Source organism: Zootoca vivipara, chromosome 8 (genome assembly GCF_965207765.1).
Source record: "Zootoca vivipara chromosome 8, rZooViv2.hap1.1, whole genome shotgun sequence".
Lineage (NCBI taxonomy): Eukaryota > Metazoa > Chordata > Lepidosauria > Squamata > Lacertidae > Zootoca > Zootoca vivipara.
Genome location: NC_142591.1, coordinates 57230604 through 57243732, shown reverse-complemented (window position 1 = coordinate 57243732; position 13129 = coordinate 57230604). Strand labels below are relative to the sequence as shown.

The window sequence follows — 13129 nt, the reverse complement described above, 5'->3', positions numbered from 1 at the left end:
GTTTCAGGTTCAGAGGTCTTTCCTATTCATGATCTTCTGAGATTCTAGAGACTGAATCTGAGACTTCCTGCATTCATAGTGTAAGGGGGACTCCCTACAGGGAGCCAGCCCCCATCATCCTAACGTCCACCTCATCAAGTACAGAGAGCACCAGTGGTTCTGAAGCAACCAGAGGGGGAGGAAGAGACTCAGAGGGGAGAGAAATCAGAGTGAGGAACAATGGGAAAGCTCTGGGGCGGAGGGATGCAGGCAGACACTTGGGGATACTGCAGAGCCAGGGAACCGACTGCTGAGGGAGGAATCTGAAAGGGCATCGCTCCTTCCAGTGCCAGAAATAAGGAGAGCACTGCAACGCAGGTCAAGGGGGTGACGTTTTGGGGTGCCCAGACTACTTTGCTGGCGTAGGAACAGATGTACGCCATTGCCGGATTCTGATTCGGGATGAGAGGTCATGTTTTAAGCTGTCTCTACACTGCAAATAGATAGCACAATAAACTTCTTTGAAGACAAACTGGACTCAGGTGGATTTACTCTTCAGTAGCCATGACGACCCTCTGACACATAGTATATGCACTGTTTGGTGTGGGCACCTATGTGTCATGCAAAAAGGGTAAATGCATCACACACACACACACACACACACACACACACACACACACACACATATATATATATATATATATATATATATATATATATTTGCATGTGCTAATTTGTATGTATAGATTTAGAAATATTTTAACTAAATGGAAATGCTATAATTTCAGCATAGCGAGGAAGACTCTTGACAGGGTGATCTTCAAATGGAGGATGCTTTCAAAGAGACCCTAAGTCTGCTTTAATCTCTGCAATGAGCAAATGTGATATGCCAAATACATATTTCTTTAGCATTATAAAAAGAAACACAATTTTACTGTCATTTCATTTAGTAGACTTTTTATTCAAAAAAATGATTGCCTAACTACATGAGGTAGTACATGTAGCTGAACAAAATAATACTGTGTTGCATGTATGAAGAATATCACTACCAATGGCATTTCGAAAGAAAGTCCACAACTCTAAAGATAAAAAAAAACAGGGAAAAAACTATTTATCAGTTTTACAGTCTTACACAATATACTTTTCATAGAAAGCTTGATAATGTCACCATTATATAATTTCTCTAGTATACCACAATAGGGCAGATGTAATGCACAGGGCTATCTACCATAAATGAGAGCAAATGAAATGGTGAAATAATATGATAGTAATCTTTGGCACTATGTCCTGCCCTGCAGGAATATGCATCAGATGAAGCAATTAAAGGTATTAGGGCCTATGTTACAAATTCCGTTATTTTGCAGTTTCACCATTTACCAGTACTATACAGGACAGTTGGGGTGTCAGTCTTACAAACAATCTTGTGCATAGTGATACCTCAGTTTGGTAGAGCATCTTAATCTCAGGGTCAGGTGAAAAGGCCCACGTTGGGTGAAAAGATTCCTGCATTGCAGGGGGTTGCAAGAGGGGTGACACTTGTGTTTCCTTAGAAATTTTGGGTTCTGTGATTCTATGTCTATGACATAGATTTGAGCAGATTTACTGGAGCCCAAATGAACTACTGTATGTAGTTATTTTATTAAAATGTTATGCTAAAAACTTGGGGCCGTCTAATATACGGATAGTGGAGAGGTGGACGGGTGATTGGTGGCTGCTGTGAGCAGGATATTGTCCACGGCATTTTTGTGGGTGATTGGTGGGTGCTGCAAGGTCTGCTGGCTATTGGCTGCTGCGGCAATTGGGTGGGCGATTGGTGCTTGCTTTCAGCGAGCATGCAGATGATTGGTGACGTCGTCAATGTGCATGCGATTGGCTGTTGCGTTCCTGCGGGTGAGCAAATTTCGGCAACCACCCCACCCCCCACAAAAGCTCTACAAATCTGGGCAATCCCCACCGAAAAAAGCTCAGCAACTGTGGGCAATCTCCCCCCCATTTTCTCTATTTGGAGTCCCAAAAAAGAGGGGGTGTCTTATACATGGGGGTGTCTAATACACGGAAAAGTACAGTGTATATATAGTCTGTCTTAAACCCAGTTCTAAGGGTTTACTCAAATGTCAGTCTCAGCAATGCTTGACATGATTGTAGGATTAAAAACCCTTAATTTTTAACAGTAGTGCTGGGGCAATGCTTATGGGGCTGGGACAGGGTGACAGAGAGGTGAAAGGTCCTTGTGTGCACCTGTGAGAGTGCTAGATTGACTCTGCCAGCGTACTCATGCAGACTTGATGTTGCTGCTGCCCTGCCACACCAAAACCTCATCCAGGTGAGCTGCAGTGATACCGATGCCAGAAAGCCAGTGTCTCCCCCCCACACACACACACACAGGGGCTGCTACTGGCTTTTAACCCTATGTTGCATATCATTATGTAAACAACTGCTTGTACCAAGTTGGTGGCATCTGATCCTGTTTTTTAAAAAAGATTTGAATTACCAACACGATACAAAAACACGACAGTTATTATATTTTTAAAAATGTACTGCTCTCAACCAGGATTCATTTTAACTGGCATTTTAAAAAGTTGGATCAAAATAGAAAAGTGTAAAAATGGCAAAATATCTCATTCTTTTGACTTTGTGTGTTTCTGCAATAATATATGTTCACTGCTTGCTTTAGGGAATTACCGTAGTTATTTTTTTTTCCAATTTTAAGCAACGAGAAATGATATATACAGTGGATATAAGATCTATCATAGATATACCTTTACAGTTAATGTTAGTGGCATACATAAAACACAATAATAATAATAATAATAATAATAATAATAATAATAATAATGTATTCAGTTTTGTTTTGTTTTTAAATTGTGGAACATTTATGAGCTTCGAACGAATTGCATAGGAATAAATGCTAAGAAAATATAGCAATATTTAACACAGGATTCAAAACAAGTTATTTATCATCATAGTTTTTCATATGCATTTTCCCATGTTTAACTTTACAGATTTTCCCCCATTAAGATTTACATGCAGTTAAACCCCCTTTCAGTCAGAAAACAGTAAATATATTCTGTACAGCAATATTACATCTTTATACAAACTTGAGGAAGGAAATTAGATGGCATTTTCTTTCTCTTCTTCCAAGCACTGTATTTAGCTTTTGTTTTTACAGTTTGCTTGTTACCTTCAAACCACAGCAAACACTCTGAATGCCTTGCCTCCTGGAGGATTCTGTAAACTACAGAAGGGAAAAAATTGTAACATTTCATATCGGTTAGTTTGTATTTTAAGATCCCAATCTTACCAAGCACTTATTCTAGAGATAAATCTACCCATACATTTAAGCCATCTGCAGAGGCCCTCGTCCTCCCACCATCAGATGTACAAATAGACATTCAGAAATTTCTATCAGTATTTCCATCTGTACTTCCAAATGCTCAAGACTGCCTGCTGAAGTAAAACATCTAGTTCTCAATAAGTCCAACCCTCCCAGCAAAAAAACACTCCAGGCCAATCTTGTGTTCAAGGTTATTATAGACCCATGCCTGACAGCATGTAAAATTATGACACAATTCAATGGCTTAGCGCTATCAAAACAACTACTAGGATCAGAAATCCTGACACACATTTTATGGCATGGGCAGAGTAGGCCTAATGTCCTCAGGCTGGGAAGCCACCAGGCTTGCCACATCCTGAGCCCAGCTAGCTCATGCCAGCCCGGGCGGAAGGTGGGGTTACAGATTTTGTTGTTATATTTACTATCTACCAAACAAGGCTGGCATAGCAGAGAGAAGAAAGATGGGATCCCTTGGGAAATCCACAAGGCGCTGGTCCAGCTCATTTAGGGGCTTCCTACTGGCTTCTGCCCACAGAGACAGAGCCTCCCCATAAGTGGATTCCTCTCCACCAATGAAATCCAAAGGATAGGCAATTGCACGCTATCCTAACCACCACCACCATTCAAGCCATCCACACTAGGAAATTGGGATAGTTCTATCATGTTCTTTTGCAATTTTACGAATTTAGTAAAACTTATCTTGTTGTTTATTTCTACATGCCACCAAATATATCTTCTCTATACCTCTACACATCTCATATATATTCAGTGCAAAGTCAGAGTTTTAAATCTAAAGAAGATGATTATTTACAGTACACAGCTATTGCCTGTCTGATTTGGGGAGGTGGGGGTTGAAATCCTCCTGTGTAAGAAAACTTAGCTACCTACACTAAATAATTAGGGCACAATACAGTCAAGGTGAAACACTTCTGCTTTCAAATGCCAACTCTATCACTGAATTAAATGAGATTTCACATGTTTATTGTTGACAGGATTTTGCTGATAAATTGTGGATATAAATGTGTATACCTAGGCAGAAACAAACCTGAAAATCCTGAAGAAACTCAATGCAACTTTCTTATCAGCTACTATGGTATTGGCTACTGGATCAACAACAAAAGAGTTGCTTTCATTCATAAGCAGCTTTTAGGGTTATGATTTGAGCTTACGGGAAACAGGCAGTTCTGGTGGTGCTGCTTCTCCCTGGCAATTGCCATTGTTATACAACTCACGTCTGGTTAATTAGCACTAAGTAGAACACAACTATTCCAGGATTAATGTAGGACTGCAAAGAATGGCAGGTGTGTGCATGTAGATAGTAAACACTGGTCTTCAAGGTCATGCTCTGTACCTTTCTGAAAAAATCCCATTTTGAAATGAAGCAGAATACATCCTTCTTTTATCCACTGGCATAACGTCAACAAAGCCTCCTTCATTCCGAATCACTCCAGCATGTAGAGCTGTCCGGCAGATACTAGATGCCTAAGAAAATTAAAATAGAAGGATTTTTTTAAATGAAGAATTGCAAATCAGGTGGCGGAACGTTTATCACTGGAACAGTATATATATATATATATATATATATATATATATATATATATATATATATCTTTGTGGTTAATGTAGCACCATCATTTTCTTTGGGGGAAATGTAGTTTTAATAAAGATGAAATGACCATGCATTGGTAACTATGAAAGGTACTTGGTAACTCATAGTCTGCATTTAACACACTTTACTAAGCATATGTATATATATATATATATATATATATATATATATATATATATATATGCCATAGTCTTACTGGGTTGCAGTAAGAGCCCCATGCATAAATAAGACTGTCTAGAGTACTTTAAAAGTTAGCATGAACATTTCATATAGTATTACAAGGTCTCGCTTTATTGCTGTGCTGTGAACCCTTTGGCATTCATCAGCATTTAACAGGTCACAGAATCTGAATACTGAGCTGCTTAATCATTTTCCTTCTTTTGCTACTCAGCAAAATTCCAGATACCTACAACAGCATAGAATCAGTCTGCAAAGGGATGTTAAACACTTATAAAAGGATCTTTCAAGCCTTTATTTGCATAGATATTTATTATTGATGACAGATAGAATTCGTGGGAATTTTACCTATTCTGCTGTAGAAAGTTATCAGTGTGCTCTCAAATATATGAGGAAAGATGTGTGTATATAATTCAAATGGCAATCAGATTGTCAGCATAGCTGAAATCGCTCTATACTGTTGTACATGACTGCAGTCACCAGCATATATATTGTAGAAGGGCATGATCACATTTCTGGCTTTCATCATTACTTGACAAGTACTGAATAAACCAATATTGCCAGAGTATTTTCTAACAAACAAGTGATGCTAAAAGCAATAAAAGTGAGCCACAGAAACATGAATTTGCCTCATTCCTTCCCCAACATCAGACACCCCCAGACTTCGGCCCTCCAGATGTTTTGGACTACAATTCCCACCATCCCTGACCACTGGTCATCTTAGCTAATCATGGGAGTTGTAGGCCAAAACATCTGGAGGGTACTGCATAGTGATATGTTTAGGGAGGCTTTTAATGTTTATTTTATTTTATTTCATTTTTCTATTGGAAGCTGCCCAGAGTGGCTGGGGAAACCTAGCCAGATGGGCGGGGTATAAATAATAAATTATTATTATATAGCCAGTCACTACTAAGACTCCTGTTCCAGTGACATTCTACGCTGGCTTGGTCATGTCCACAGAATAGAAGATGGCAAGATCCCCAAGGACGTTCTCTAAGGGGAGCTGGCTTCTGGCACCAGGCCAATTGGCAGACCAACTCTGTGTTACAAAGATGTCTGCAAACGTAACATGAAGTCTGCTAACATCAACCCCCCACCCCATGTGGGAACCCCTTGCAGACAACTGCAGTGCCTGAAGACAGGCAGTTAAGTCATGTATCCATAGCAATGACCAGAGTAGAAATGACCGCTGGCAGGCCCGTCTTAATGACATCGAGCGCCGTGACGCAAAGGTCCCTCCGCCGGCGCCCCCCCCCAACTCACCGCGGACGCAGAGGAGGGACATGGCATGGGCAGGCCGGGCACTGAGGGTGGGCCGGGCTCAGGGGCGCCGCAGCGGGTTGGCCGGGCTGCCTGGTAGTTCTCCGGGGCGCCGGCGGCGCCTCCTCTGCTGGGGGGGGCAGTGCTGTGCAGCACCCAGCCTCTTGTCCTCCTCATGCCCCCGACCCACCAGGCTGATGCCGGGACTCGAACCTGCGGTGGGAGGGAGGGAGGGAGGGAGGCAAGGAGCAGGGCGAGCGGGAGGGCGGCTGGGCTGTCTGGCGGGCGCAGCGTGGCGCCCCCTGGCGACCTGCCGCATTGCACCACCCAGCCTTGCCTTAGGGCCGGCCCTGACCACTGGGAGGAGCACATTCCTGGACACCTTCATCTGCCCCGGCTGCAACAAAACATAATAATAATAATAATAATAATAATAATAATAATTTATTATTTATACCCCGCCCATCTGGCCGGGTTCCCCCAGCCACTCTGGGCGGCTTCCAAAAAAAACAGAAATTCTAAAATACAGAAATCCATCAAACATTAAAAGCTTCCCTAAACAGGGCTGCCTTGAGATGCCTTCTAAAGGTCTGGTAATTGTTCTCTTTGACCTCTAGTGGGAGGGCATTCCACAGGGTGGGTGCCACTACCGAGAAGGCCCTCTGCCTGGTTCCCTGTAACTTGGCTTCTCGTAATGAGGGAACCGCCAGAAGGCCCTCGGAGCTGGACCTCAGTGTCCGGGCAGAACGATGGGGGTGGAGACGCTCCTTCAGGTATACCGGACCGAGGCCGTTTAGGGCTTTAAAGGTCAACACCAACACTTTGAATTGTGCTCGGAAACGTACTGGGAGCCAATGTAGGTCTTTTAGGACCGGTGTTATGTGATCTCGGCGGCCGCTCCCAGTCACCAGTCTAGCTGCCGCATTCTGGATTAGTTGTAGTTTCCGGGTCACCTTCAAAGGTAGCCCCACGTAGAGCGCATTGCAGTAGTCCAAGCGAGAGATAACTAGAGCATGCACCACTCTGGAGAGACAGTCAGTGGGCAGGTAGGGACTCAGCCTGCGTACCAGATGGAGCTGATAAACAGCTGCCCTGGACACGGAGTTGACCTGTGCCTCCATGGACAGCTGTGAGTCTAAAATGACTCCCAGGCTGCGCACCTGGTCTTTCAGGGGCACAGTTACCCCATTCAGGACCAGGGAGTCCTCCACACCCGCCCGCCTCCTGTCCCCCACAAACAGTACTTCTGTCTTGTCAGGATTCAATCTCAATCTGTTAGCCGCCATCCATCCTCCAACCGCCTCCAAGCACTCACACAGGACCTTCACCGCCTTCACTGGTTCTGATTTAAAAGAGAGGTAGAGCTGGGTATCATCAGCATACTGATGGACACCCAGCCCAAACCCCCTGATGATCTCTCCCAGCGGCTGCATATAGATGTTAAAAAGCATGGGGGAGAGGACAGAACCCTGAGGCACCCCACAAGTGAGCGCCCAGGGGTCTGAACACTCATCCCCCACCACCACTTTCTGAACACGGCCCAGGAGGAAGGAGCGGAACCACTGCATGACAGTGCCCCCAGCTCCCAAGCCCTCTAGACGGTCCAGAAGGATGTTATGGTCGATGGTGTCAAAAGCCGCTGAGAGATCCAGCAGAACAAGGAAACAGCTCTTACCTTTGTCCCTAGCCCGCCGGAGATCATCGACCAGTGCGACCAAGGCAGTTTCAGTCCCATGATGAGGCCTGAATCCTGACTGGAAGGGATCCAAATGGTCCGCTTCTTCCAGGCGTGCCTGGAGTTGTTCCGCAACCACTCGCTCAATCACCTTGCCCAAGAATGGAAGATTTGAGACTGGGCGATAGTTGGCCATATTGGCCGGATCTAAAGATGGTTTTTTAAGAAGCGGTTTAATAACCGCCTCTTTCAGCGGGTCTGGGAAGGCTCCCTCATGGAGAGAAGCATTTACCAACCCGCGAAGCCCATCGCCCAGCCCTTCCTGGCTAGCTTTTATAAGCCAGGATGGGCAAGGATCAAGGAGACAGGTGGTTGGTTTCATTCGTCTAAGCAGCCTGTCCACATCCTCGGAGGTAACAGATTGAAATTGATCCCACAAAACTTGACTAGACAGGACTCTAGCACTCCCCCGCCCCGGCCCTGCTCCCACGGTGGAGTCTACCTCTTCCCGAATCTGAGCGACTTTATCTGCAAAAAACTTTGCAAAATCATTGCAGGAGATCATGTGGCCCGTACTGGGCCCGGATGGAGCAGGTGGTTCCGCTAAATTGCGAACCACCTGGAAGAGTCTCCTGCTGCTGTTTTCTGCAGATGCGATGGAGACGGTGAAGAAGGTCCTCTTCGCCGTCGCCATTGCCACTTGGTAGGCTCGAAGTTGAGCTCTAGCCCGTGTCCGGTCTGATTCAAAATGAGTTTTCCGCCACCGGCGCTCTAGCCGTCTCAACGACTGTTTCATTGCCCTCAGCGCCGGGGAAAACCACGGGGCTGTCCGGGCTCCATGCAATCTGAGAGGGCGCTTCGGAGCCAGACAGTCAATAGCGCTGGTTAACTCCGCATTCCAGCGGGCCACCAGGGAATCAGCTGAAAGGCCATCGACATGGGATAAAACATCCCCTACCACTCTTTGGAAGCCAATTGGATCCATTAAGTAGCGGGGGCGGACCATCCGAATCGGTCCCACCTCCCTGCAGAGGGAAAGGGTTGCGGAGAAGTCCAGTTGCACCAGAAAGTGATCTGACCATGGCACTTCTTTTGTTTCGCTTTTACTTAATGTCAGATCACCAACATCCATAGAGGTAAACACCAAGTCCAAGGCATGTCCGCGGCTATGAGTTGGGCCAGACTTATTCAGGGACAGCCCCATGGTGGCCATGCTTTCCACGAAGTCCCGAGCGGCTCCTTGTAAGGTCGTGTCGGCATGGATGTTAAAATCCCCTAAGACAACCAAGCTAGGTGTCTCCAGGAGCACATCCGACACGACCTGAAGCAGCTCGGGCAGGGAATCCTTGGTGCAGCGGGGAGGTCGGTACACCAAAAGGAATCCTGTACTGCCTCTATTGCCCAACTTCCAGAACATGCACTCAGAGAACTGGGTCTTCCCAATAGGACGCCTGGTGCAAACTAATGACTTCCTAAAAATCACTGCAACCCCCCCTCCCCGCCCAGATGGCCTGGGTTGCTGTGCATAAGAGAAACCTGGTGGGCAAGCAGCGCCAAGAACGGGCCCATCGGCTTCCTCCAACCAGGTCTCTGTCACACATGCCAGGTCAAATCCTCCATCCACAATCAGGTCGTGAATGGCGGTGGTCTTATTCATCATCGACCTGGCATTGCACAGCAGCACCTTCAGGTCATGTGGGTATCCCTTGCTGATTCCAATATCCGTCCGGTCAGGACCAGACCTGGAGGCAGGGATAGTCCTCAGACAACGACTAAGTCTGCCTCCTCGGTAATGACATGGTCTGGTCTTAGCGTAACTCCTCCTCCTACCCGTGACCACTGAGATCGGTTGTTCCAGTGCACACACCCCTGTGGAATCTGCCCCAGCCATTTTGCTTGCTGGGACCCCCTCCCGGGCAGCCCTGACCCCTCCCCTTAAAAACAAAATAAAACCTCTAAAAAACAGCAAAGAACTCAACAAAAGAAGAGCACAAAAAAGACAATAAAACAATAAAACCAAAAACAATAAAAATTACAAATACACTAAAATTTAACAGATTCCCACCCCCAACTAAAAATCCCTCCCACCTACCACCCCAAACACAATAAAACAATAAAACCAAAAACAATAAAAATTACAAATACACTAAAATTTAACAGATTCCCACACCCAACTAAAAATCCCTCCCACCTACCACCCCAAAGAAGATAAAAACATTAAAAATTCTTTAAAAGACATGTCTCTTCCACTTCAATCTCTAGAGCCACAGCAGATGGTGTAACCTTCCAACATTTTGGCTCTACCCCCAAAGGCGCACTCCCCCATTGTCTCCCAAGGGAGACGGATGCCAAAAGCAACTGAGACATGTACGTGTATAAATGGAGCCACAGTCAGCTGAGAACAGCTAGTCAGTGAAATCTTTCTTGGTTTGGCTTTTCTTAGTCCGCTTGTGTTGTGTGGTCTACTTTCTGCTTGCAGTTCAACATTCCTCTTGACAATTTCAGATCTTTCCTAGCACAGAATATGTATTGTGGCCATGTGGCATCCTGAAATAGGTTTTAATTGTTAGGGTTTACCACATGAATACGGTATGTGTAAAAGCATCCCGTGACTGGAAAGAAACTGAATATATCTGAACTGCATGTATCTATACTGGTTCACAATTCATTCAAGTGGCTAAAACAGACAACAAGCAGCTTTGCAAACATAGTGTCTGTTTGCACTAAAAAAATTAAATCAGAGAATCAATGTATATTAATGGATCTAAACTGGAAATGAAGCCACAGATTTTTAATGATTCAATTCCCCACCTGCTAAGCTAGTATAAATAATAATAAATACTTGTATAAATGCAATTATTTTACATTCCATATTTAGAAATATGTTATCTTACTTACATCAGAATAAATTCTTGATCCTATCACTCGAGCATAGTGTGGATTTGCCTGCATGCAATTGTGAGGACAATAGAGCCTTGAAAATTGAAAATAAAATAAAAACATAGACAATTATAACTTTTTCACATGTAAAGTACAAATTTTTGATCATTTCATCCTATGTAAAGCACGCATAATGGAACAGTTTTATGTCCATGCATTGCTTTGTTCTATTATTTTTCCTGTTCTCTTGGTCATATGGGCTTTTTACACTATGGACTGCTTGAAGATTTCCCAACAATTCTGGCTTTGCCACCAGTTCCTAGTACTTGTACATGCTTCAATGTGCACACAGAACTCACTGTGTGAATGGAGAAGCACATTTTTATGAATGGGGGCTCAGAGAGTTCCACGTATGTATCAACTACAGAGCAATCTGACTTAGTCAACATAGGGAGGGGTTGTGGTTAGCAAATGGCCAAATCCAAAGCCCTGCCATGCTCCTTTTCAGTTTTTTCCTTTTCCTTTTTCATTTCTCCCCATTAAAATGTTTTAATGGGAAGGAGAATAAATATGCCTGTTCCAGGACTGGCATAGTGGCCCCCATCTGCACCCTCAGTGTGTGAACTTATATTCATAAGATTCAGTAAAATATCAGCAGCCTGAAGTTCAATATATAAGGAAGTGTAATGACTCTAATATTTCTAGTTCAACATCCCCATATGGTTTGTAATAGCCTTTCCCCTGCATTGTGATAGGAATGGCAATTAAACAACAGACATAACTAAATAGCTTACCTTGGGCAATGTGTGGCTGGCTTGTAAAATGGGCATAATTGTTCCACAGTTGTTTCACAAGTGATAGCTTGCACTGAAATTTTAAAAAGCATACTCAAATGAATGTTAATAGATGACATATACATTAATGAATGAGGAATGCTGTATTATATAAATTAATGCTAACCTGGCACTTTAGAGACTGTGAAGGAATTCGCAGACTGGTATTTGCTACAATAAAAACAGAAACATAGCTATTATTACCAATATCCATATATTTGCTTTATGTATGCTCACCAAAGTGATGTACAATGAAATCACTAAACAATTGCCACAAACATTTTTAATAACCGAGCGAAAGGAGCACAGATTAATGGGACAATGAAACAAAAAATATGTTGTTTGAATACTTCTACAACTGTGTAGAAATCCACTCTGCAAGCATCTTTCTAACTTATGCATGCCTTCTCTGAAGTAGATTTCATTAACTTCAATGCATCTCATTCCCAAGCTTGAATAAGAATGTAGCTTTAGGTTTCTAAATAAATAAATAACTTCAAAGAGGCTGCATAAACATGTGCTAAACATTTAAGAATATCCAACACAAAGTAAAGTGATTGATTTAAACCTGCTGAAGGATCCTTAACTGTGTTCATGCAGCCTAAAACTCCACTTACTGAACAAGAGGTGGCAAAAATTATAATGGATAAATTTTGGGGAGGTGAATGTAGTGGCAGCCAGGTTATTTCAAAAGACCAGAGGATTTCAGAAAGACTGAGATGACTACTGAAGTAATTTTCTGATTAGTATTCAAGGTTCATAGATACTATGTCATCTTACAACATAACAGTAAACAGTGACAAGTACAGTGGTACCTCGGGTTACAAACGCTTCAGGTTACAAACTCCGCTAACCCAGAAGTAGTACCTCGGGTTAAGAACTTTGCTTCAGGATGAGAACAGAAATCGTGCTCTGGCGGTGCGGCGGCAGCAGGAGGCGCCATTGGCTAAAGGGGTGCTTCACCGGAACGAATTAAGTTCTTAACCAGAGGTACCACTGTATATGGTAAAACAAAATCTCTGCTCAGGATATATAGTTTAATTTCACAACATTTATATATTGCTTGATTATAAAAGCAGCTTTATATGGCAGAAAAACAGAATTTACATTGGGTTTTTTATTTTAAAAAAAGATATATAAATATGCTTATAGGCTCATATATTAAAAACCTGAGACCTACCTACAACATTTGTGGCTGAATATTTGTATTTTACTCACCCAATTGACTGAACTCCATTTCTATAGGATTTAATGAAATAGTTTCTTCTTCCTTGCCTGGTAACATCAACCCAGCCACCATCGTTATCTAGGATGCCATAATGTATTGCAGCTCTGCAAATGCTTGATTGCTAAGATTGAAAAACACAGAAACAGAAATTAAC

At 43.4% G+C, this 13129-nt stretch overlaps 1 protein-coding gene across 1 annotated transcript in view; it reads right to left on the bottom strand.

Annotated features, from left to right (window-relative positions):
- Positions 1 to 930: 930 nt before the first annotated feature.
- CRISPLD1 (cysteine rich secretory protein LCCL domain containing 1) overlaps positions 931 to 13129 on the bottom strand; it is a 38738-nt gene continuing 26539 nt past the window's right edge. Inside the window, exons 10-15 of the mRNA XM_035125455.2 lie at positions 12966 to 13096; positions 11875 to 11918; positions 11709 to 11781; positions 10933 to 11008; positions 4665 to 4795; positions 931 to 3214 (exon numbers count right to left, since the gene is read on the bottom strand). Coding sequence (XP_034981346.1) covers positions 3163 to 3214; positions 4665 to 4795; positions 10933 to 11008; positions 11709 to 11781; positions 11875 to 11918; positions 12966 to 13096 — 507 coding nt within the window. The 3' untranslated portion in view covers positions 931 to 3162. The remainder of the gene's footprint in view (positions 3215 to 4664; positions 4796 to 10932; positions 11009 to 11708; positions 11782 to 11874; positions 11919 to 12965; positions 13097 to 13129) is intronic.